A 21,490-nucleotide genomic window follows, 5' to 3' on the forward strand; every position below is an offset into this window, starting at 1 on the left:
CCAGAGCAAAGTGCCAGAAAGGGTCAAAACATTTTATTCTCTTAATTTTTTTTTTTTAATAAAGTTAAACAGTAAAACAAAAATTCACAAGCTGCCCTGTCCACCCCCCAGCTCCCTCCCCTACCCGCAGTCTTCGGCGCTGGCTCCCTTTCCTTCACCCCACTCACACAGACACCGGGTATCCAACTGAGAAAACGAAACTGCTCTAAGTACGTGGATCATAATGAAGGGAGGAGGTGAACTGTGTCCAGCCACATTCGAGGTTAAACTGAGCAAGTCTGCATTTTCTGGGTTCTGGATCGTTTCCTTTCATTAGCCAAACTGAAAAAAGAAATTCCCTGGACCAGATGCTGTAGGGAAAAGAAAAGCTTGTTAGCTGGCTCTGTGAGTTTTCTGGGGGAAGATCAGTTTGCCCTGATTATGGAGAGTCTTTAAGGGCTACTTCAAACAGAAAAACCTCTAAGGGTATCAAACAGGCTGGGCCTTGGGGTGCAGGAGGGAGCATGCAAGCAGGTTGCACGTGCGTAGTTCTAACACCTTCACTCTTGCAGAGAAGCTCCGGTACTAGGAAGCTTAGAGACGTCTCCCTGACCCTGTGCAGGTGTGCCCGCAAACCCCTCCTCCATCCTCAGCAGCACCCAAGGGTGCAGATGTCCTGCTGGACGACAATTCTACTGCCTCCACTGTTGGGCCCCTAGTGCTGCCTAACTGGGGAGTCCTTGTGTCGGTTTGTGGTCTGGGAACTCAGGCACACCCACCTTCAAAGCTGAAGCCCCCAGGACCGCCAAAGAATGCCTTGAAGATATTGTTTGCATCAAAATCTGCGGAGCAAAGTGAGAAGCAGAGAAGGCACAAAAAGGTGAAAAAATTAGAAGTGTCTGAAGAGGAACTTAAGAGAGACCCATTCTCTAATGGGTCTCCAAAGCTTTCCCAGATAATATCACTTCCCTCCTTTCCCCAAACTTCACCGACGAGAGGTGATCCCACTACTTGATCCCACTCCTGGGATGTGTTCCCTTCTTCCAAGCATGGTCCCAAAGGAAAGCTTTCTTTGCCTCAACCCGCTTCACTGGGCCTTCTCAACAACTGGAAATGCCATTTGCGCTTTACGACGTAAGACTTTCTCCACACTGTCTCCCTATAATGCTGGGGCTGCTACTGAAAAGACTAAAATGTATCACTTAAGTGCTACTAAGACTGTATATAAGAATGAGACCTATGATTTACTGCCTGTGTTTGATGCCATACTCTGTCTACACTGTATGCCAGAAAAAAAGCTATAGTTTACTAAGCACCTACCAGGTGCCAACCACGATGCTGGATACTTTGCTTACATTATATCATTGAGTCAATTTATACTCAACAAAACCTAAGCAGAAGCTCAAGTAACTTGCCCAAGATCACGCAGCCAGTGAAAGCAACAAAACAACACTGCCAACTCCTGTGTGCCTCTAGCACCGTGCTTTCTTCACCAGGCCACAGCAGGTCTCACATCCCCAGTCTGCCTAACTCCCTAAGCTGCACAGGATTTATCTCCACCAGCCAATCCCACCCACAGGCACATCGTGTCCAAAAGTGAATTTTTCTTTGCCTGTGTATCTGCTCATGTTCCTGGGTCCCCAGCTCAGGGAATAGCCCCATCAGGTCAGCTGTGCCAAAGCCACTCTTGACTTAGTCCTCTGCCTCTCCCAACATGTTCTGCAGCCACTCCTGTTGATTCTCACACTGTCCCCCGATTGTACCCTCCGATTCTCTCCTAGTGATTGTGTCTTCCCTCCTCCTCACCCTTTCCAAACCAGCTCGCCTCACTGCCATCACAAATACATCTCCAGAGCCTAAATGAGGTCCATGGCTCCCCGACTTGTATCCCTTCAACAGCTTTCGACTGCTTACAACTCTTCTCAACTGCTGGGCAGAGCAATGTTTATTATTTTTTTTTGAGGGGGGGGGGAGCTGCACCTCGCAGCATCAAAACCATGCCCCCTACAGCGGAAGCGCAGAGTCCCAAACACTGGACCGTCAGGGAAGTCCAAAGCTAGGTTTTATAACACACACACAGACACACACAGACACACACGAACTGGCGAGGTCACACACACACACACACACACACACGAACTGGCGAGGTCAGAACTATCTGTAGAGCATCAACCTTATTTTAAATTCCAATACGTTTTCTCAGTGGAAGAGAAAGGCTTGGCATCAGAGGCAGTGGTCTGAGAACTGTGCATTGTTTGGGGCTTTTATCTCCACCTAAGCTCACAGTCAGCAATGATGCTCATGGCTGCACTTTACTTCATTCTAGGCCTTCTGGGGAAACTGAAGTCTGTGAGGGCTTACAGGAATGTGTGAGACACATAAGTATCAGCAAACACTTTGCAGTGGGGGAAGAAAGAACTTCCAGCCAAAAGGAAAAGCCCACATTCTTTCCTGTAGCCTCTAAGGCCTGCTGAGGTCTGACCCAGCTTCTGTGCAGTTCTCACCGCTCTGTGCCTCGAGCACCCTCTATCCTCCTAGCCAAGCCCCTGGTAGCTCCCACAAGGTGCTACGCTTTTCTGCACATCCAAGCCTTCCCTTGCTAGTGCTGACCTCCTTGGCACCCACTCTGCACCCCTGACACCTGCTGTATTTTATTGCCCTCGTTGGACTCCATGTCTATTAGACCAGGGGTCAGACTTGGCCTATGGGCCAGAGTTTGCAGAGACTGTGGGTTCCCGGATGTCAGGGAATGTTTGATTCACCTTTGTTATTTTCCACACCCATCAGAGTACCTCACACATGACAGGTGCTTATCAGGGCGCACTTCACAAACTGCGGAGCATCACTGGCTGCTTACAGAAGACTCTCCCTCTGGAGCGTCTTTAGAAAAAATGGTAACGTTCCGCAGCTGTCAGATTCATCCTAGGCTGCCCCAACCAACTGCCAACTCACCACCCATATTCATGCCCTCTTCATCCAGGTCTTGTCCACTGTCATATCGAGTCTTTTTCTTGGGGTCGGAGAGAATGGTAAAAGCTTCTCCGACTTCCTTGAACTTTTTCTCCTCCTCCTTCTGAACTTCAGCACTGGCTCCACTGTGCCGATCTAAAGGGAGGAGTATGGGAAGAACTCAGAGCCTGAAAAAAACAAAGTCTGACAGAAAGACCACATTATCCCTGATTTTAGAATCTGGTACTTCCTGAATCTGGAGGGTATGGAACTGAGCAACACCTTATTCCAGCTGAGCAGCCTCTCTGAGGCTTTCGTGCTGGACTGAGCTTGGCAGCGGCCGGCCTAGCCTGCTCCCCGCACCGAGCCCCCTCCCCACCCGCTCTACCTGGATGGTGCATCAAGGCCCGTTTCCGATAAGCTTTCTTGATCTCGTCCTCAGAGGCATTCTTGTCTACTCCAAGAATCTTGTAGTAATCTTTCCTCTTACTCTTCTTCAGTTCCAGCTGTGCATTTTTTAGGAGCTGTTTGTGTTCTGGAGGAAGACATCTGGCGTCAACGGAAGTGCCTGATTCTGGCTTCCCTTACCAGGCCCCGCCCAGATGCCTTGGAGTCAGAAGCCTCATTAACCTTACCAGGGGCTTTTACGGTGTTTTCTTCTGGAGATTAAAAAAATCTACTGCTAGGTATGTTTTTCACATTGGCCTCATCACACAGAAAAGCAAGTGAAAGTGACAGGGAGGACTGGGGACCAGAAAACAGGTGCCTTGTCCCACTCTCGGGGTCTCTGCTCACTTCTTCAAATAAGCTCCAGGTTCATTCATCCCTCAATCAAACTACTCCTATGTCCAGCTTTAGGACCTACAAGTCAGACCACACAGTTCCCTGAGAAACATGCTCCCAAACTCCTTTACCTTTTGTTTTCTCCGTCTGATATACTTTTTCATAGTCCCGTACTGCTTCTTCATACTGTTCTGTGTCCATGTAACTGAGAAGGAAATACAGGGCGGTACAGCGACATAAATAGCAATGGCCTTCAGTATCACTCTAGGGGAAGAGGCATGGCTCAAGCAAGAGACACACACTTTTGGTTGAGATGCTTCATGAAACAGGAGTCCATAAGCTAGCCATGTGAAAAATGAACTACCAATTCCTCAAGAAAAAGAGAGAGAGAGGTCTCATGCCACTTGCACCTAACCAGCAAAGTGATATTCTGCTCTGAGCAGCCAGCAACCAAGAGGAGAAAGTTCCTTCTGATTTCACTCAGAGCCACCGAGAGGCATCTGGATCACCTCAGGAGAGACAAATGTGAAGGTACCTACTTGATTACTTGGGACTGAAACACAGGAGAAAAACTATCAAGTGAGGTCAATGGATATGGAAGAGCTTGGAAACAGAGTGCCATAAACATGCAGGGCCAGCTCCAATCCAGAGGAGATGTGGGATTCGTCAGCCACTAGAAGGATCAAGTTCAAGGTGGTGGCTGCTGGCAAATGCTTCCATTAAGACTAATCAATCTGAGAGATGTAGGTTAATGAGATAGAAAAGGAGACTGTAAACACAGGCTTGCTTCTATTTCAATAGCACAGAAGAATGGAGGGCCCCTGGCCCAAGATGGGAGGAAACAAGCTTGACAGGCTGATCGCCAGACCTTTTAAGTGTCTCTTCCACAGAAGTAAAGGGCATTTTCCTGATAATATCACTGGCTCCAAGACTGGCCTACCGATTAAACAGACTCTGGTAGCAGTTCCAGACAGTCACCATCAGCTGGGGAGTGGGAAGGGACCATGCGGTGCAGCTAGCCACTGCACAAAGAGGTTCAATTTATTACACTGCTGCCACACAAGCTGATCTTTGCAAACATCACAGAGCCCCACCAGGCTCAGAGGCCAGAGCAGGGGGAGCACTACTGATATGGCTGGCAAAAGTGAAGCCCAACATCTTAGGCATCTGATTTTCTGGCCACATCTTGATTAATGACTTTTAAAAAATGGTGACAAAACCAATGCCCCACAGACGCAAGGCACAAATGCTACTAGGAGTACAGAGAACCCATCTGCAGGATGGAGTATAATAATATAGACTGAAGTAACAGAAAATTAATAACTGACAGCTCTGGGTATAGAAATGATGTGACAAACAAGCTACTTTGATGGACTTACCAGGGCCTACATAATGTACTAAATAAGCTTATATTAGTGATTTGCATTTTTACTTCACATTTTTTTTTTTTAAATTCAAGGACATCCTTACATTAAAATATCTTTTTTAAGTTGAAGAAAAAGAAGAAAAGTAGAGCTTTAGGGCAAATGGAAAACTCCAGCCCATCATGGGAAATGTAGCAAAGATCTGGCCTCTCCCCACCTGTAGGGGTGAGCTGAGGCGGACTGGGGCAGTAGTCAGGGCTCTCGTAAGGCTCTGGCCTGAACTAATCTCCAGTACTTCTTGTCAATCCCAGCTGCCTGAGGGGACTGCTGCCAAGCCCTCCGCCGACTGTGCCGAACAGTGCACGCTGTCCTCTGCGGCAGGATCTCATGGCAGAGCCACTCGAGAGAACGGTTCTGTTTCTACCACAAAGATAAGGAGCTATCTGATCAAAGCAATTCCTGACTTTTATTTATTGCACATATGAAAAACAAAGTCCTTCATCCCATTACCCTAACAAATCCAGAATTTTCTGTTCTCTTCCCAACGCTGTTCAAACACTACAGTGTTCCATTGAGTTGATACAGTATTATGTATCCAGCCACCCCCTTCCCACTAGACATCTAGGTGAGATTCTCCTCTTATGCTATTACAATAACACTGCAGTAAACATGTATATAGCATTTTGTGTCTGATAAAATAAGTCTTTAGCTGGGTCAAAGGGTACGCTTTTGTCTTCCATGTGTGTCTGCAAGTGGTTTGAAAAGATGAGATGACTGACAGTTGGTCTCATAGAATCTGTAATATAATTCCGTGTATGTTTGTTGGACAGATTTAGTCATCTACTTAGAAATTCACTTAAGAAAAAAAAAGCACTACACACAGGAGTTTTCCTATTTTTTACAAACGTGGATAATTTTGAGAAAACTAAATGGGGAGTAGCCCATGCTCTGCACAACTGGTGAGACTGGAAAGCTTGAAGAACTATGGGCTCATCAGGTAGCAGTAACAGCACCTGTTCTTTGGCTATGCCATTTCATGACAAGGAATGGGATGGGTGTTGGAGGACTGGTATACAACAAATAGGTCTTCCTTTAGGAACTTTAAAGACAGGACATTCTTCTCCAGCTGGGAAATTAACCTGAAAAAAGAAAAGATGGATTTTGGGGAGAGGTCTCTCCTAGCCCCTGCTCATGTTCCTGTCCGGAGAAAAGAGTCTAGTGGGGTCAAGAATAAAATGAACAAGTATGCTGGGGAGCAACCTGACTCTGAAGGCAAATCTGAGCACTAGACCTAGGCAGGAATATCCTGCCTCATAAATCACCTAGTCAGACAAGGATATTTCAAAAGGGGCTTCCATATACTGCTGGGAGGCTGAGCCAGATTAAATCCCTTCCTATCAAAAGACTGTCTTCCCTAACCCAGAACATACAGGATAGGCACAACTCTCAACTATCACAAGAGATACCTTTCCTCCTCTTCCAAGCACCATACATTCATTCAACAAAACATTAACTGAGTGAGCACCTACTGTGTGCCAAGCACTATGCCAAGTTAGAGCAAAAGTGTACAACACAAAATAAAATCTCCAAAGGAAATGGATTTAAACTTTAACAAAAGGAATTTGGGTCAGGCATCAGAGGAAACTTACTGACCGTGAGGGGCGTAAGACACTGGCATGGGAGACTGAGGGAGCTTGTGCAATCTCCTTCGCTGGAGGTCTATAAAGATAGTCTAGGGCTGGAACAATCCCACCTAGAGGCAGGGGGAAGGACCAAATGACCTCACAACATCCCTGGGTCTGCTTCATCATCCATAATGCAATTCCCCTGGCAGGCCAGCAGCAACTCCCTCTTCCCCCCACCCACCAGAGGAACTTACCACTGAGCTCTTCTCAAGTAGGCTTTTATATAAGTGTCATCAAGCTTCACTGCATTTGTGCAGTCTTCTATTGCATCATCTAGTTTCCTAAGCTTCAGGAAAAAGAGGAGCAGTCATACTTCACATCTTGGGTGACTGAGGGAGCCCAGAAGCTGTGGGCATGGCTTCAAAATTCTAAGAGGATTGATCAGTCATGCTGGCCCCCTAACCGCCACACTCATTCTTGGTCACTGGAAAGCCAGTATCTCAGAGGGCTAAGGACACCAAATTCAAAATTGGTTTCTTTTCTAAATGATGGAAGCAAAGCACACTTATCTGCAAGGATAAACCGCCTCTGCCACCCAGGTTAGTGCCCAGCCAAGACACGGAAAAGAGTAAGCGCGGTTCTTGCCTCCTATTCTTCCAGAGGCCAACTGGAGGGATCAGAATTACTGTGATTTTTAAACCACTACGACTCTGCAAGAGCAAGGAGCCTATTCTTTCTGACAGTTGTGTGGGACAGAACTTAGGACATTTTCAACTGAACATGGTGACCATCAGTTATACTGGAGAAAAAAACTAAGCCTGCCTCACACTCGAATTTCCTCCAAATCACTCCTAAAAAAGAAATAATCACTTGCTTAGGCAAAAATAAGCAATACTTGCTTTAAAAATTGTCCCAAAGCCTCTAGCCATTCTTTTACTGGAAGAAAGAAACTTGAACAACAGGTGGGAATATCCTTCCAAACTGTCCTCAAGTGCCCCTAAATTCCACAGAAAAAATAAAAGCTTGCCTCTCAGAAGGAAGTTCCTAACAAGCTGAAATATCAACCTTTTCTCATCTGGCTTACCCTCATTGGGCAAATTTCCCAAGACTGCTTTGTTGGCCCTTAAAAATATCTCCATAGGCCCCAAGCCCCAGACCAAGTGCTTACCTTGGAATTAACCGTACCCCGATTACAGTAGAGTTTAGCATTTGTTTTTATATTATTGGGGTCTATCCCCAGGGCTTCTGTGTACAGTTCATATGCTAGCTTGTAATTTCCTTCTTTAAATGCTTTATTCCCATCTTCTTTCTTTGCTTTAAGTGCTTTGGCATTCTACAGAGAAAAGCAAGGAGAGGTCAGTTCACATCCAGAAAGCCCCGTCTGAGAGGCCACTGCACAGAGAGGCCAGAGTCTATTTTCAACTGCTTAGATCCCAGCGGTTTAGCATCACATGGCCCTCCACCCTGCGCAACCAAACCACCTGGGCTATTTGTTGCTCACTGGTGCTTCCTACAGAGTGGTCAGGGGAAACCAAGATTTATAAAAGAATACCAATGAGACCTGTGTTACCCAGGGTTTACCTCCACTCCCCAGGATAAGCATTACTATCTTTTCTTCACTGAAGGAAGAAAAAAAGAAGAAACACACTTAGATATTAAAAGGATCTGACCCTATAGATCACATTTACCTTTAGGCAAATAAAAGTTGCCCTGAAATAATTTCTCATGAAAGGATCAAGCATCCTGGCAAGGAGGGAAGGAGTGCTATCACATTCCCTGTGATTCTAAAACCTTCCACCTTAACTCTCTAAAAGGCTCAAAAGGAATGCTTTCTTTCCTACCAGATCTGGTGCCTAGAACTTACTCTGCAAGCAACGCAGGCCTTCTCATGGTCAGGAGCCATCCGGAGAGCTTGGACAAAAAACTGAACCGCCTTCTCAATACAATCTTCATAATAAAGGCAAAGACCTCGTACATATAGAGCATCGGCATTGGTGGAATCCATTCGTAAAATGTCACTGCAATAGCCAGAAAGGGGCACATTCAGCTGTGGTTAGGATCTCCCCCATCATTACTATCATTTGGCCAGTTTTTTTCTTGACCATGTGTCTAATATGGAAAGTATCCAAAAGTAGATTCCCAAGCACTCTTCCCAACCTGTCCCCAAATAAATCACCTGTATCTATCCTTATATACTTCTTGTGTCTCACAATCTTTATTAGGTCAGGGGTTGGTAAATACAGCCCACAGGCCACATCCTATCTGCTGCTGGTTTTTGTAAATAAAGTTTTATTGAAACTCAGCCACACCATTCATTTATCTATTATCTATGGCTGCTTTTACACTATAGTGACTGAGTTGAATTGTTAACAGAGACAACACGGCCTGCAAAGACTAAAATATTTACTATCCAGCCCTTTAGAGTTCACAAACCCCTTGAGTAGAAAGAAACGGACATTTAAAAAAACAAAAACACACCAAAAAATCCACACATCTCTTCTTTCACATATAGCTCAAGTACCTACTGAACTCCTACATAAATACCTTTGGATTTTCGGTATAATACCCGATCTAACCTTTGGCTTTAAGTCCCAGGAAGGTCTGATCACCCTGGCTGGCCTACCTACAGGACAATATGTTAACTCCTGTTGTAGGGAACTGCCAGACAGCATTCGTCCAGTGGTATCTGGCATTTTAATACAAAACTGGCCTGACTTCATACCTGGCCACAGACTGTGCTTCTGGATAACGACCCAGCATTGCTAAACATTCTGCTTTGAGGATTTTGAAGCGATGGCAGGCAGGGGCATATTCTAGGGCACGGTCCATGCAAAAAACAACCTATGGGCAAGAAGAAAGCAAATAAGGTTCTTCATCCTGGACTCCAGAAAATGTCTTGACTTTAGTTTGGTCACAGGCAACAGATTCAAAGGGAAGTAATACCAGAGTTTAAGAATATACCTGTTTAAACAAACAAACAAAAAGATATATACACACACACACCCACACACACCCACCCCACCCACACCCACACCCACACCCCCCCACACACACACCCACACCCCCCCCCCACACACACACCCACCCACACACACCCACACACACCCACACACCCACACCCACACACCCCTAATCTATCTGATTAAACCACTGAAATGAGGAGAGCAGCCGATCCAGATGGTAATGATGACAGCAAACGTTTACTGAGTACTTTATATATTAACCCATTTAATGCCCACAACGATTTTCTGAAGCAGGTAATATTAATACCCTTATTTTACTGATGAAAAAACTGAAGTAGAGATTAAGTAACTTGTTCAAGGTCACCAAAGCTTGGACCTTGGACCAAACAGGAACAGAATTTGATCTTAGACACGAAGACTCCAGAGCCTATAACCTTAGTCACCATCCTAAGGTGCCTCCACAGGGACTCATATCGATAGTGACTGTGATCAAAACTCACATTCTTCTAGTAGAAATGCCATTATTTGCTACTCTGCATAATTCATCATGCTTAGCCTACTAAGTAAGACAAGGAATACCAAAAAGAGGACCTGCTAAAGAATCATTACTCCCTATATTACTGAGATTGCTCACAGTTCCCTCCTTCCTGTGGCATAAGCCTCACATGGTGGCCACTCTTCCACTTCCACTTTAGTACAGAAATATCTAATGATTAGTTTGCTTTCAATAGTCCTAAACTATACCTAACACATTGCTATACAAACCAAAAAGGTTCTCTCTCTCTCTCTCTCTCTCTGTCTCTCTCTCACACACACACAGACACACAGCTGAGATTATTTCAGTCTTTCAGCTTCATAAAGACTTCCATATATTCCTATTTTTTCTGAGTTTGTTCTCTGAGCTTTCACTTTGGTTTATCTGTTATTCCTGGGAAATCCTTCCTGAATCATATTCTCCTCCAAGAATAACTGACCCAATGGAGAAATCTGGAGTTAAGGGACACCCGTTCCCTCTAAGAATCTGGTCATAGGGATCAGGAAGAGATGAAGTCTGAAAACTGGAAGCAGAAATAACTCAAATTCCATCAACAGGAGACTGGTTAGGCAATGTAGACACTCATATACTAGAACATTAACTACTATGTGGATCTAAAATAGAATGAAGAAGTTCTGCATATACTAATATGGAAAGACTTCCAAGGTCTATTAAGTGGTGGTGGGGGGGGAAGCAAGGTACAGAACTTTGCAGAGCGTTATTACCTTTCATGCAAAAAAAGAAAGAAAGAAAGAAAGAAAATTAAGAATCCATCTTTGTATTTGTTGGGAATTCCCTGGCGGTCCTGTGGTTAGGACTTGGTGCTTTCACTGCTGGGGCCAGGGTTCAATCCCTGGTCGGGGAACTAAGATCCTACAAGGCATGAGGCGCGGCCAAAGAAAATGCTGTATTTGTATTTGTTTATGTAGAACAAAACTGTGGCAGTAAACAGAACAAGAACAGTGGTTATCCTAAAGGGTGAGAAATAGGCAGATGGAAGATAAGTTTGGGGGGAGCACTTATCACTGAGTAATTGTTTATACTTTCTAGCTTTTGAACCAAGAATAGCACCTACTCAAATATTTAAGTTTAAAAATAAAGGGAAGTAGGTAAACACCATGAGCTGTTGCACTGGGAAGGCTTTCCGCAGTGTCAACAGAGCAGTGGTGGGGACACCTTTCCTTGAATGGCACAGCTTATGTTCTAAGGACAATATGAAAATGCAGGTACTGAGAGGGCAGTCATGGTGCTAATTTTCCCCTCCTTAAACAGAAAAAGAATTAGGAGAAGGGCAGTCAGTCAAAATCTAAGCAGCCACAACCTGCTGCCTTGTGACGTTCTGTACGGACAGGGCTTAGCTCATGGTGGGGAGTGTCAGTTGGAGCCTCACTTCCCACCCCCACCTCCCCATGACTATGGACAGCTGCAGGCAAAGAAGATCTTTGTTTCTTCCAAGTTCATCTGTTTCCCCTGCCAGGATCATAATTCTTCATTTGTGACATCACCATGAACTACAGTGGGGGTGCTGGGATGTCACAAACAGAGGATTCTGTCACAGACTAGGGATTCTGGCTCCAGGGTGGGCAAGAAAGAAAAGAAACCCAAAAGACCGCCTTTTGAGACAAAGCTTTTGCCTATGCCAAGCTCTAAAAATGTGACACGAGGCAGAATTGCTTTCCAAACACACACACACACAAAACAAAGTATGAACTGCGCTTCAAAGACACTGTGGTTATTAAAACCAATGGACAGAAGAGGGATGCTAATAAGTTAATGCTAGGACTCTGTATAAACTAATCAGATATTACCAAATAAAAGACTGTCACAGTTTGTGACTTAAGAATGATTCTTAACTGTACCCTTTTATCAAGCATTTGAGTACCTGCTACAGAAAGCACTGAGCAAATTCCCACATATGAAGTGACAACTCTAGTCCTTGGATGATACAATCTTAAGTGATCCTGAAAACTGATCCTGATCAGTGGTTTTTAACCCTTTTGGGGGCCACTTACCTCCCCTTCTGAAACTCTAGTGAAAGCTACTTCCAAGTTCCATCTAAAGAAGGGAATCAGGAATTACTCAGATGAGAGATAACCACTACAAATAAGACTTAGAAAGATACCTGGAACTTTGATACCTTTCCCATACTTCACATAGGTCAATCCCTTTGGCATGTACATTTTTCATGTACTATCACACAGCTCCATAAAGGACGGTAGTGTGCTTCTGTGGAAAGGCTTAACATCAAAAAGGTATGACGACAGGTTACGTACACTATTCAAAAATGTAAAAGGGGCCTTTATCTTTTATTTATGGCTCCATCTAGATCACACAAAGCAGGTGTTAAAGCTAGCTCTCATTATTCTAATAAAAATGGGTTATCCAAACCTAATATTTAATTCCAACTGGCTTTTCCTCTACTAACCAGCGTACCTTGTATCAGAAACAGGAACGAACTCAAGTAACAAACTCATACCGCTTTTTATAATAAAGCGAAATATAATTAAGAAAATAAGAACCTTAACAAAAAAAAATTTTTTTAATGTTGATGATGTGGAGCGACAGAAACGCCCATTCATTGCTGGTGGGAATGCAGAATGATACAGTCACTTCTGAAGACAGTTTGGTAGTTTCTTGCAAAACAATCTTGTAATACTTTTACCATAGGATCCAGCAACTATGCTTCTTGGTATTAACCCAAAAGAGTTGAAACTTATATCCATACAAAAACCTGCACAAAGATATCCAGAGCAGCTTTATTCATAATTGCCAAAAACTTGGTTGTAACAAAATGTACCTCTGGAATTCTCCTCTGGGGAACACTGATAATGGGGGAGGCTACGCATGTGTGGGGCAGGGGATATATGGGAAATCTCTGTACTTCCCTCTCAATTTGGCTGTGAACCTAAAACTCTAAAAACAATAAATACTCTAAAAACAATAAATAGAAGTCTTAAAAAAAAACAGGGAAAGAAAAGGTCAATGCCAAATTAAAGTGATAATTTACTATTCTAGATCTTCTGTACCATACTACTCCTCTAATTACCTCACACACACACACACACACACACACACAGAGAACTTTGTGAGAAAAGTGTAGATGAGACTTCCTCACAGTTGTACTTTACCTTCCGAAAATCCCGCTTCTCAAAATCCGTTTCTGCTATTTTCTCATATTCTAGGACTGCATTAGCATTCTTGAACTATACCAGAAAAATCATACAAGAGAGTTTTAATGAAGTTGCAGATTCAACAACCAGAAAAATCAACAAGGACTTGATGAGTTTATTTCAAGAAAATCAGAACCACGGACTTTTCACAAATCAATGTGGTGAAGATGTAGCCGAGACTCCTTAACAGAAAGGTTAAGGCCCAACCTTTACCCTCAGTTTGAACTTAAGGTCAGAAACAAAGGAGCCATGATACACATACATAAAATAAAAGGCACTGTCAGAGGTTCAGTGAGATTCTCACTAAATGCATCCAGGAGTAAATTAGGTACATATGAAGATGCAACTAAAACATCTTCTAGCTGCTACCAATTTAATCAGGATATGAATTCAAATTTTTTAACCTCACTCAAATCAGTTCCTTGACGCATCTGCCCATCCTCCCAGCTACCTCAGAAACCCTCCGAATTGCACAGATTTTCAAAGCTGTAAATCATATTCAAAATTCCTTTTACAGATAAGGAAGCTGAGGCTCAGAGACTATGAGACTTGCACACAGTCACCCAGGTGTGGCTGATGGCAGAAGTGAGACAAGATCTCAGTTCTGATTCTCAAGTCACTATTCCTCCCAAATATACCACCTGCTGTTTCTTCTGATACTGACGGCATCAGACCCATACCTCCTGTTGTGCCTGAGCATTTTTGTGATCCAGTTCTAGGGCTCTCTGGAAACTACGACATGCCGCCATGGCATTCCCTAGAGATAGGTGGCATTTGCCCTCTCGTAGATGTCCCTAGAAGAAACACAAAGAGGGAAGAAAAGGAGCATGACTGGCCAAGCCAAAAGAAATCAACAGCAGCAACATGCACACAAAACCAAAAAGGGATGGAGCAGCGCGGTTCTCAACCAGGGGCGATTCTGCCTTCCATGGGACATTCAGTGACGTTAGAGATATTTTTGGTTGTTACAACTGGGAAGGGAGGAGAGTGCTACTCACATCTAGTGGTTAAAGGCCAGGGATCTACTGAAAACATCCTATAATGCACAGGATAGCTCCCCACAATAAAGAATTATCTGGCCCCAAATGTTAACAGTGTCAAAACTGAGAAACCCTAGGCTAGAGGAATTCAACTACAGTAACTCAGACCCCCCCAAACAGCCCCATTACATACCCGAACAAAACTGTCATCCAACCTCACTGACTGCTGTGCATCTCCAAGAGCTTCCCGGAACTTTCCAAGCATCATCAAGGTGGCTGCTCGATTCCCGTAATAGCTAGCATTTTTAGGACACATATCTACAGGAAAGGCAGAAGAATGTGAAACGAAGTTTAGCATGGGTCACTGCTTCAAAAACTCAGGGGCCGTCTCCCTCAGAACTATATCAAGGCAATCAAACTGTAACAGGAACGCTGACATACTCTAAAAGGCCACAGCCAAATTTTTGACTACTTGGACAAATGGACAGCAGCAATGGTGCAACCACTTTACAAAGACAAGTTATTTTAAAATATGGGGCTTCCCTGGTGGCGCAGTGGTTGAGAATCTGCCTGCCAATGCAGGGGACACGGGTTCAAGCCCTGGTCCAGGAAGATCCCACATGCCGCGGAGCAACTAGGCCCGTGAGCCACAACTACTGAGCCTGCACGTCTAGAGCCTCTGCTCCGCAACAAGAGAGGCTGCGATAGTGAAAGGCCCGCGCACCGCCATGAAGAGTGGCCCCCGCTTGCCACAACTAGAAAAAGCCCTCGCACAGAAACGAAAGACGCAACACAGCAAAAATAAATAAATTAATTAATAAATTCCTACCCCCAACATTAAAAAAAAAAAAGCTTGGGAAAAGAATTGCTTAGGATACTTTAAAAATATATATATATAATAATAATAATAATTTATACTTAGCTTTAAAGTCCACTGATTATCCTTTATGGGTTAAGGGGTTAGCATATTTGTCTTCTTAATGATTTGTGTTTTATGTAATAAGACATGAAAATGAATTTGCATTTGTTGAGTTGGGGGTGGGGAGCCTGTAAACAAGTTAGGTGAGAAAAATGCTGGCATGGGATTAAAATATACTGGCAAATTGAGCATGGAGGTAACTAAGACTTGTTAATATCTACAAAGGCCATTTTCTAAGATGGTAAATGAATTGGCAATGGCTGAGATGCATTTAGGTGGGTATCTTATTGCCATATTATCTAGAATTTCTAGAACTGCCTTTAATTTGCCAAATGAAGAACTACCTGCTTGAGCTAGAAAAAGTTATCCCTCATAACAGGGGGCCCCAAGCCCCGGGCCGCCAACCGGTACCAGTCCTCGGCCTGCTAGGAACCGGGCTGCACAGCAGGAGGTGAGCGGCGGGTGAGCGAGCAAAGCTTCATCTGCAGCTCCCCATCGCCCACGTTACCGCCTGAACCGAACCATCCCCCCCACCCTGCCCCGTGGAAAAACTGTCTTTCACCAAACTGGTCCCTGGTGCCAAAAAGGTTGGGGATCACTGCCACTAAGGACATTAAACCCAAAAGACTTCACACAGTAACAGTTATCAACCCACTAGGCAGAAAGACTACTTCTTAGAGAGGAGCTATTTATAACAGTATTTGGCGGGGGGTTTTCCTGCTGGTGCAGTGGTTAAGGACCTGCCTGCCAATGCAAGGGACACGGGTTTGATCCCTGGTCCGGGAAGGGTCTGGGAAGATCCCACATGCCGCGGAGCAACTAAACCCGTGCACCACAACTACTGACTCTGCGCTCTAGAGCCCTCGAGCCACAATTACTGAGCCCATGTGCCGCAACTACTGAAGCCCGGGCGCCTAGAGCCCGTGCTCCGCAACAAGAGAAGCCACTGCAATGAGAAGCCGGCACACCATAGCGAAGAGCAGCCCCCACTTGCCGCAACTGGAGAAAGCCCGTGCGCAATGAAGACACAACGCAGCCAAAAAATTAAATAAATAAAAATTTAAAACAACAACAACATTTGGCAAATTATTTTCCAGCGTATCCCTTCTCACCTATGGCTTTTGTATAATAGTTATAAGCTTCATTGTAATCTTTCTTGGCATAGTATGCATTTCCTTGTTCCTTGAAAGACTCTGCTTCCCTGAAAAGGAAAGAGAAAGAGAATCATGTTACTATACCGAGGGAATAACCCCTGTAATCTCATGGGAACAATCTTTTGGTCTAGAGCCCCCAGCACATTGAGCTGAAAGTTTATGCGATACTTGAAGGAATTTATAGATTTGTTTGATGGGCTGATGGACCAAAAGGAGGTGCTAATGAACGAATCCAAGTTCTTCAGATGCTATTTTTTGTCACTTAGATACATTCAAACTAAATCAAGAAACCTCTCTGATGTCGCCTGACCTTTCCTCACTACTCCTACCTGTAATCATTCCCCTTAGGACAGGCAAATTTAGACATTCTCTCACAGAGACAGAATTTTTATATTTATTTCCTTTCCACTGTGTCACAACTTCTGCCTCTTTAGCAAACTTACAGAAAGTCAGTTATAGGTAATGCCGTTCAGGGGCAACTGATTTCTCAATGTGAAATGGGTCATATTCTTGGAGTTTTAATGATTTATTCTCTTGAAAACTGGCTCATGCATTTGTCACTGGAAGGACAAGCAGAGCAAAAGCAGGTGGCAAAGGTGTTAAAAGCACAGCATATTGGTGTTTAAGATGGAGGACAGAGTTGAGTGACAGCAGAGACCAAGAACTTCGATGACAGGGACATAAAAAATATAGACTGCCAGTGCCATGCTCTAACAAGTACCCACCTACTGATGCTCTCTGCCCATCACATCTATGTGGATACTTAACTGCCTCCTCAACCATCCCTCTAGTACCTTGTATAACCACCCAATGGCGTGGTTATGAATATCAAAAATTTTGCCCTACTCCAAGATCCATTTTTTTGAAGCTGTGCATGAGACAAACTGTACTTTCCAAAATAAACAATGATATATAATTGCAAATTATATTCTTGACCAAAGAACTAGAATCAAATCAGACATGACCAACAATGTCTCAAAGAACAAACTTGTAACCTCTATCAGACATACCCAAAATCACTCTAATGACCAACTTGAGTGACAAAGATAATTCTTTACCAAAATGATTACTGCAACATAGCTAAATATCTGGCATTTCTGTTATAAGGAAGAATCTTTGTTTCTTTTTCTGTCCTCCACGCATGCTAAAAGCCCAGTTCAAGGGCTGCCTGAAGTGGGGACAAAAATACAGTTCTTAACCTTGGTGATGGTATAGGAGTTTACAGCTTGATTCCATGGACATCGGCAATGGGAAGATTTGTGATTTTATTTACTCACGTATTTTAAACTACAAACTGGCAAAACCACCCTCCTTTTATTGAGGCAATCTCCCTTTCCATTCTTCTCCATCACTGTCTTGGCAAGCCCTATTAACAAGAAAAGTCTGCTAGCAGAAAGGAGATGGAAAATGGGGGATTTCCCTAGTGGTCCAGTGGTTAGGACTCGGCGCTTTCACTGAGGGGGCCTGGGTTCGATCCCTGGTCGGGGAACTAAGATCCCACAAGCTGTGTGGCATGGCCAAAAAAAAGGGAGAAGGAAAGTGGAAATGACCTATAAATGATGACAGATTTGAACTGTGATGGATTTGAATAATTTTATTACACCAACTGTCACAATGATGTAAAGAGGCCATCTGCTATTAAAAGTTCTCAAGAAGGATCCCCCAACTGCAAGACTTATAAGACCAAGCACAATCTTTCCACATGCTGAACAACTCTAAATTAAGCCAGGCACTATAAGAACTATGAAGAACCTATCCTTTAAGAGCAGACATGCCAAAAGATTTGAAGAAGGGGCTTCCCCAACACTGGATGCCAGAAGTTGAATTAAACCACTATGAAGAAATGGAGTAGTAAATTCAAAAGCAACAGGCCCAAACTGTACCTGAAAAGATCTAGCCTTCTATTCAGTCAGCTAGTGGTAAGACCATACAAATCCTTGAGGAAAACCAAAGGCATCTGAGCACTTGGATAGACGTTGTATCAGCATATAAAGCTTGTGAGTCAAAGGGGGAACAATCTGTAGAAATACAGAGAGATGCCCTTTCTTTCCTGAAACACTCACTCCAGTGGAGGCCATGAGTTCAGCATTGGCTTTCCAGCAAAAATGTAAAGGATGACTTCTGTGGAAAATCAGTAATTATTACTGAGGCCAGGTACTTTCCATATATTATCTTATCAGGTGAGTTTCATTATTCCCATTTTTCAACAGAGGAAATTAAGGGTTAGAGATTAAAAACTGTCCAGAGGGTCAGGGTGTCAACCCAGACCTGCAGATCCCAGAGCTGTGCCCTATCTACTATGCTAAGCTCTCTCTCTCTAATACTCACCTCTACCTATTGCCTAAGACTTTAAAAATTAATCTGTACTGCTAAGAACAATGAATATGAATTTCTTTCAACTAAAACACAAAATAGCCCAGCGTATAAAATCCAACTCCAGAACTGCAACCTGGATTTAAACAAGCCAAATGACATCCCTAACCATCAGTCACAGACAGAGTAAGGCTCCTTTCCCTTTAAGATGCAAGACCTAGTGAACTGGACTTTGCCTCCCCCAAGAAATGCATTTCATTTTAGTAAATGGTGAGTAGATTCCATTCTAGAGCAAACAAAGCGAGTAATGTAGAGTCAGCCCACAGCAGAAAAGAACAAGAAGAATTGTGTTGTGACACGTTACCATGTTTTTAACCTCACACTGCACAGCATCAGGCCAGAATTAGCTATTCCCACACAACTGCCTCATGAAAAGGACTTATTTTCATAGAAACATGGTTGATTAACAGCTGCCTAAACAATGGGCACTTAGTGCTTTTAGACTGAATGCTTATTTTTTGCCTCCAGGTCCAACGCCCAAAGTGGAGTCCCTCCGTCATCTTGAACCTCCCCACCAAATACATGACAAGCTTTAACCAATGGGCCTGACCCTGCGAGACCAGCCGAGGAAAGAGTGGATCTTTGGAATCCAGCATGGCAGCAGCAAGAACTGAACAAGGCTGCATCAGGAACAATTCCAGGGTCAAATCCATTCAAGTCCTGCCTGGGAGTCTGAGAAAGGGCTGAAGCTTGTTCAAGTTGCCCTTACAGCAAAGGGACTGAAGGATGAGATGTCAAAGGCGTAGGACTGGAAAAGAAGGAGAAGAGCTGGTTAACACTGGAATTGAGGGCAATCTGGCGGTGGCATCTGTCACTCCACTCACTGCCAGTCAATTCATTTGAGAACCAAGTGAGGTTACAACATGTACCTAACTAAAACACATCAGTACTAAGAAAGGAAGAATTAGGATTAACTGAGTTCACCTGGATTAGGTAAAAAAAGGAACAGATTCCAAAAGGGACTACATTAAACTACAGATTATTTTCTGTGGCCACAAAATAAAATTCAGACTAAACCCTGAAATATAACACCACATCAAAATATAGACTTGGCCATAACTGACCCGATGACACTATTAACAGAGACTGTATCTCTAGTGCATTTTCAAATTTTCAAAACATTTCCAATGAGGGTCTTCACAACGGCCTTCTGAAGTGGTGATGGTGATAATATCACGTGTCCTCCAACAGACGAAGAGCTAGGGAGGCACCCAAGGTGGCTGCACAGGTTTCCTAAATCTTAGAGTCCCATGTTTTCCCCGCTAGATCCTGTGAGTGGCAAGGTTTTTGGATTAAAACTAATTTATCCAGTTCCCCACCCAATCCTTGGATCACCTCTAAGCAGAAAAAGCTTCACTTCTCTGATTCACCAAGAGATGCTGGGAATGACTACCTCTACCAGACCAGTCCTTTCACTTGAATAGCCAGCAACAAATTCCTGTGAAAACAGCTCATGAAAGGTTTTCCAAAAACTCTGCCCTCTTTGGATGTATGATGGGAGGGTGTCCCACAACGGGATCAGTGCCAGAGGGCCAGGCCGGCCTTCTCTCTGACAGACGTAGGTAAGGAGAATACATTCTACTCTTGCTCTGCTTTGCTATTTTAAAATGTATTTATTTTTCAGAAATAACCTCGTCAATCAGAAAACTGCAGTATGAAAACCTGCTCTTCTAACACTACATGTGCGTGAAAAATCTGTATATCCTCTGATCACACAGTTCCATTCTCTCTCCCAATTTAGCACTCATTCATCACAGATGCTAATTACTCCAACAAACACTGCCAAGGGAATCATTTGGTATCACACAGGTCTTAGCAGGGCTCAGCATCACGTGATCAAATCAGACAACTTGGGCTTATGATCACCAGCCAATTTTGCACATTTACAGATAAATTAAAAACAAATTAAAACACCACAGTTGAAATCGTAATGTGCCCCAAATTAGATGCTCTATAAAAACTTCCATTTTCTCTCTAAATACTTCCAAGTTGAACACTTAAGCAATATCTTTGCCTTAGGCCAACTAGTCTATCTTCTAGAAATTAAAGAGGTATTTAGAAACTTTACTCAACTCTCACTAATGCAGGATTCACTGGCAAGTATTTTTTTTTTAAAACGTCTCAACATCTCTGGGTTCTCTCTGGAATTACTTCACGTGTATATGTGTAATGTACCATTTTTAGATTTATTCTACCCCAGTGCATGAAAAATAAAGACTAACATGGCTTCACTATTCTACATTTGCAACTGAGGAAATACTGATTAGATTTTTGAATGAGCAAGGGCGGGGGGGGAAGCGGGGGGTGAACCACAGTACTCTTATTTATTTCAAGTATTTGGCTAGAATAATGTATTTTTAATAAAGTTCCACTCTTCCAATAGCCATTAATAACAGTTTAAATCAAAACAGACGTGGCAGCTTGAATGAGATCTTTTTTTTTCTTTTTCTTTGCATTTTCTTGATGTAGTCTGCTACTCCAGAAGTGGAAGAGAAATCTACTAAAATTACAACTCAGGACAACGTGATTTCTTGTGAGAGCAGAGGAGCGTTTAGGGGCTCTGACCTGGAGACTATTTTACTGGCAGGAAGAACTTTAAAGAAAGATATCTTTCCTTCTTTTACCCTCAGGTCTTTAATAATAATACTTTATACTGCCAACCAGTCAAATATCCTTTATGCATTCCTATTATATTT

The 21,490-nt window shown here is 43.5% G+C and overlaps 1 protein-coding gene across 2 annotated transcripts in view; it reads right to left on the minus strand.

Moving 5' to 3' along the window:
• The window catches only part of DNAJC7 (DnaJ heat shock protein family (Hsp40) member C7), a 27,868-nt gene continuing 6,378 nt past the window's right edge, over positions 1 to 21,490 (minus strand). The window contains exons 2-15 of one of the 2 annotated variants that reach the window (XM_029211561.1): positions 19,345 to 19,542; positions 16,380 to 16,468; positions 14,542 to 14,666; positions 14,049 to 14,162; positions 13,327 to 13,401; positions 9,423 to 9,541; positions 8,565 to 8,718; positions 7,869 to 8,033; positions 6,955 to 7,046; positions 3,843 to 3,916; positions 3,317 to 3,463; positions 2,932 to 3,084; positions 759 to 821; positions 1 to 350 (exon numbers count right to left, since the gene is read on the minus strand). In XM_029211561.1, coding sequence (XP_029067394.1) covers positions 313 to 350; positions 759 to 821; positions 2,932 to 3,084; positions 3,317 to 3,463; positions 3,843 to 3,916; positions 6,955 to 7,046; positions 7,869 to 8,033; positions 8,565 to 8,718; positions 9,423 to 9,541; positions 13,327 to 13,401; positions 14,049 to 14,162; positions 14,542 to 14,664 — 1,317 coding nt within the window. In that variant the 5' untranslated portion in view covers positions 14,665 to 14,666; positions 16,380 to 16,468; positions 19,345 to 19,542 and the 3' untranslated portion in view covers positions 1 to 312. The remainder of the gene's footprint in view (positions 351 to 758; positions 822 to 2,931; positions 3,085 to 3,316; positions 3,464 to 3,842; positions 3,917 to 6,954; positions 7,047 to 7,868; positions 8,034 to 8,564; positions 8,719 to 9,422; positions 9,542 to 13,326; positions 13,402 to 14,048; positions 14,163 to 14,541; positions 14,667 to 16,379; positions 16,469 to 19,344; positions 19,543 to 21,490) is intronic. The other variant, XM_029211560.1, reaches the window with a different exon arrangement.

This window comes from Monodon monoceros, unplaced genomic scaffold (genome assembly GCF_005190385.1).
Source record: "Monodon monoceros isolate NGI ecotype Baffin Bay Population unplaced genomic scaffold, NGI_Narwhal_1 Super_Scaffold_9, whole genome shotgun sequence".
In the NCBI taxonomy this organism is placed as follows: Eukaryota; Metazoa; Chordata; class Mammalia; order Artiodactyla; family Monodontidae; genus Monodon; species Monodon monoceros.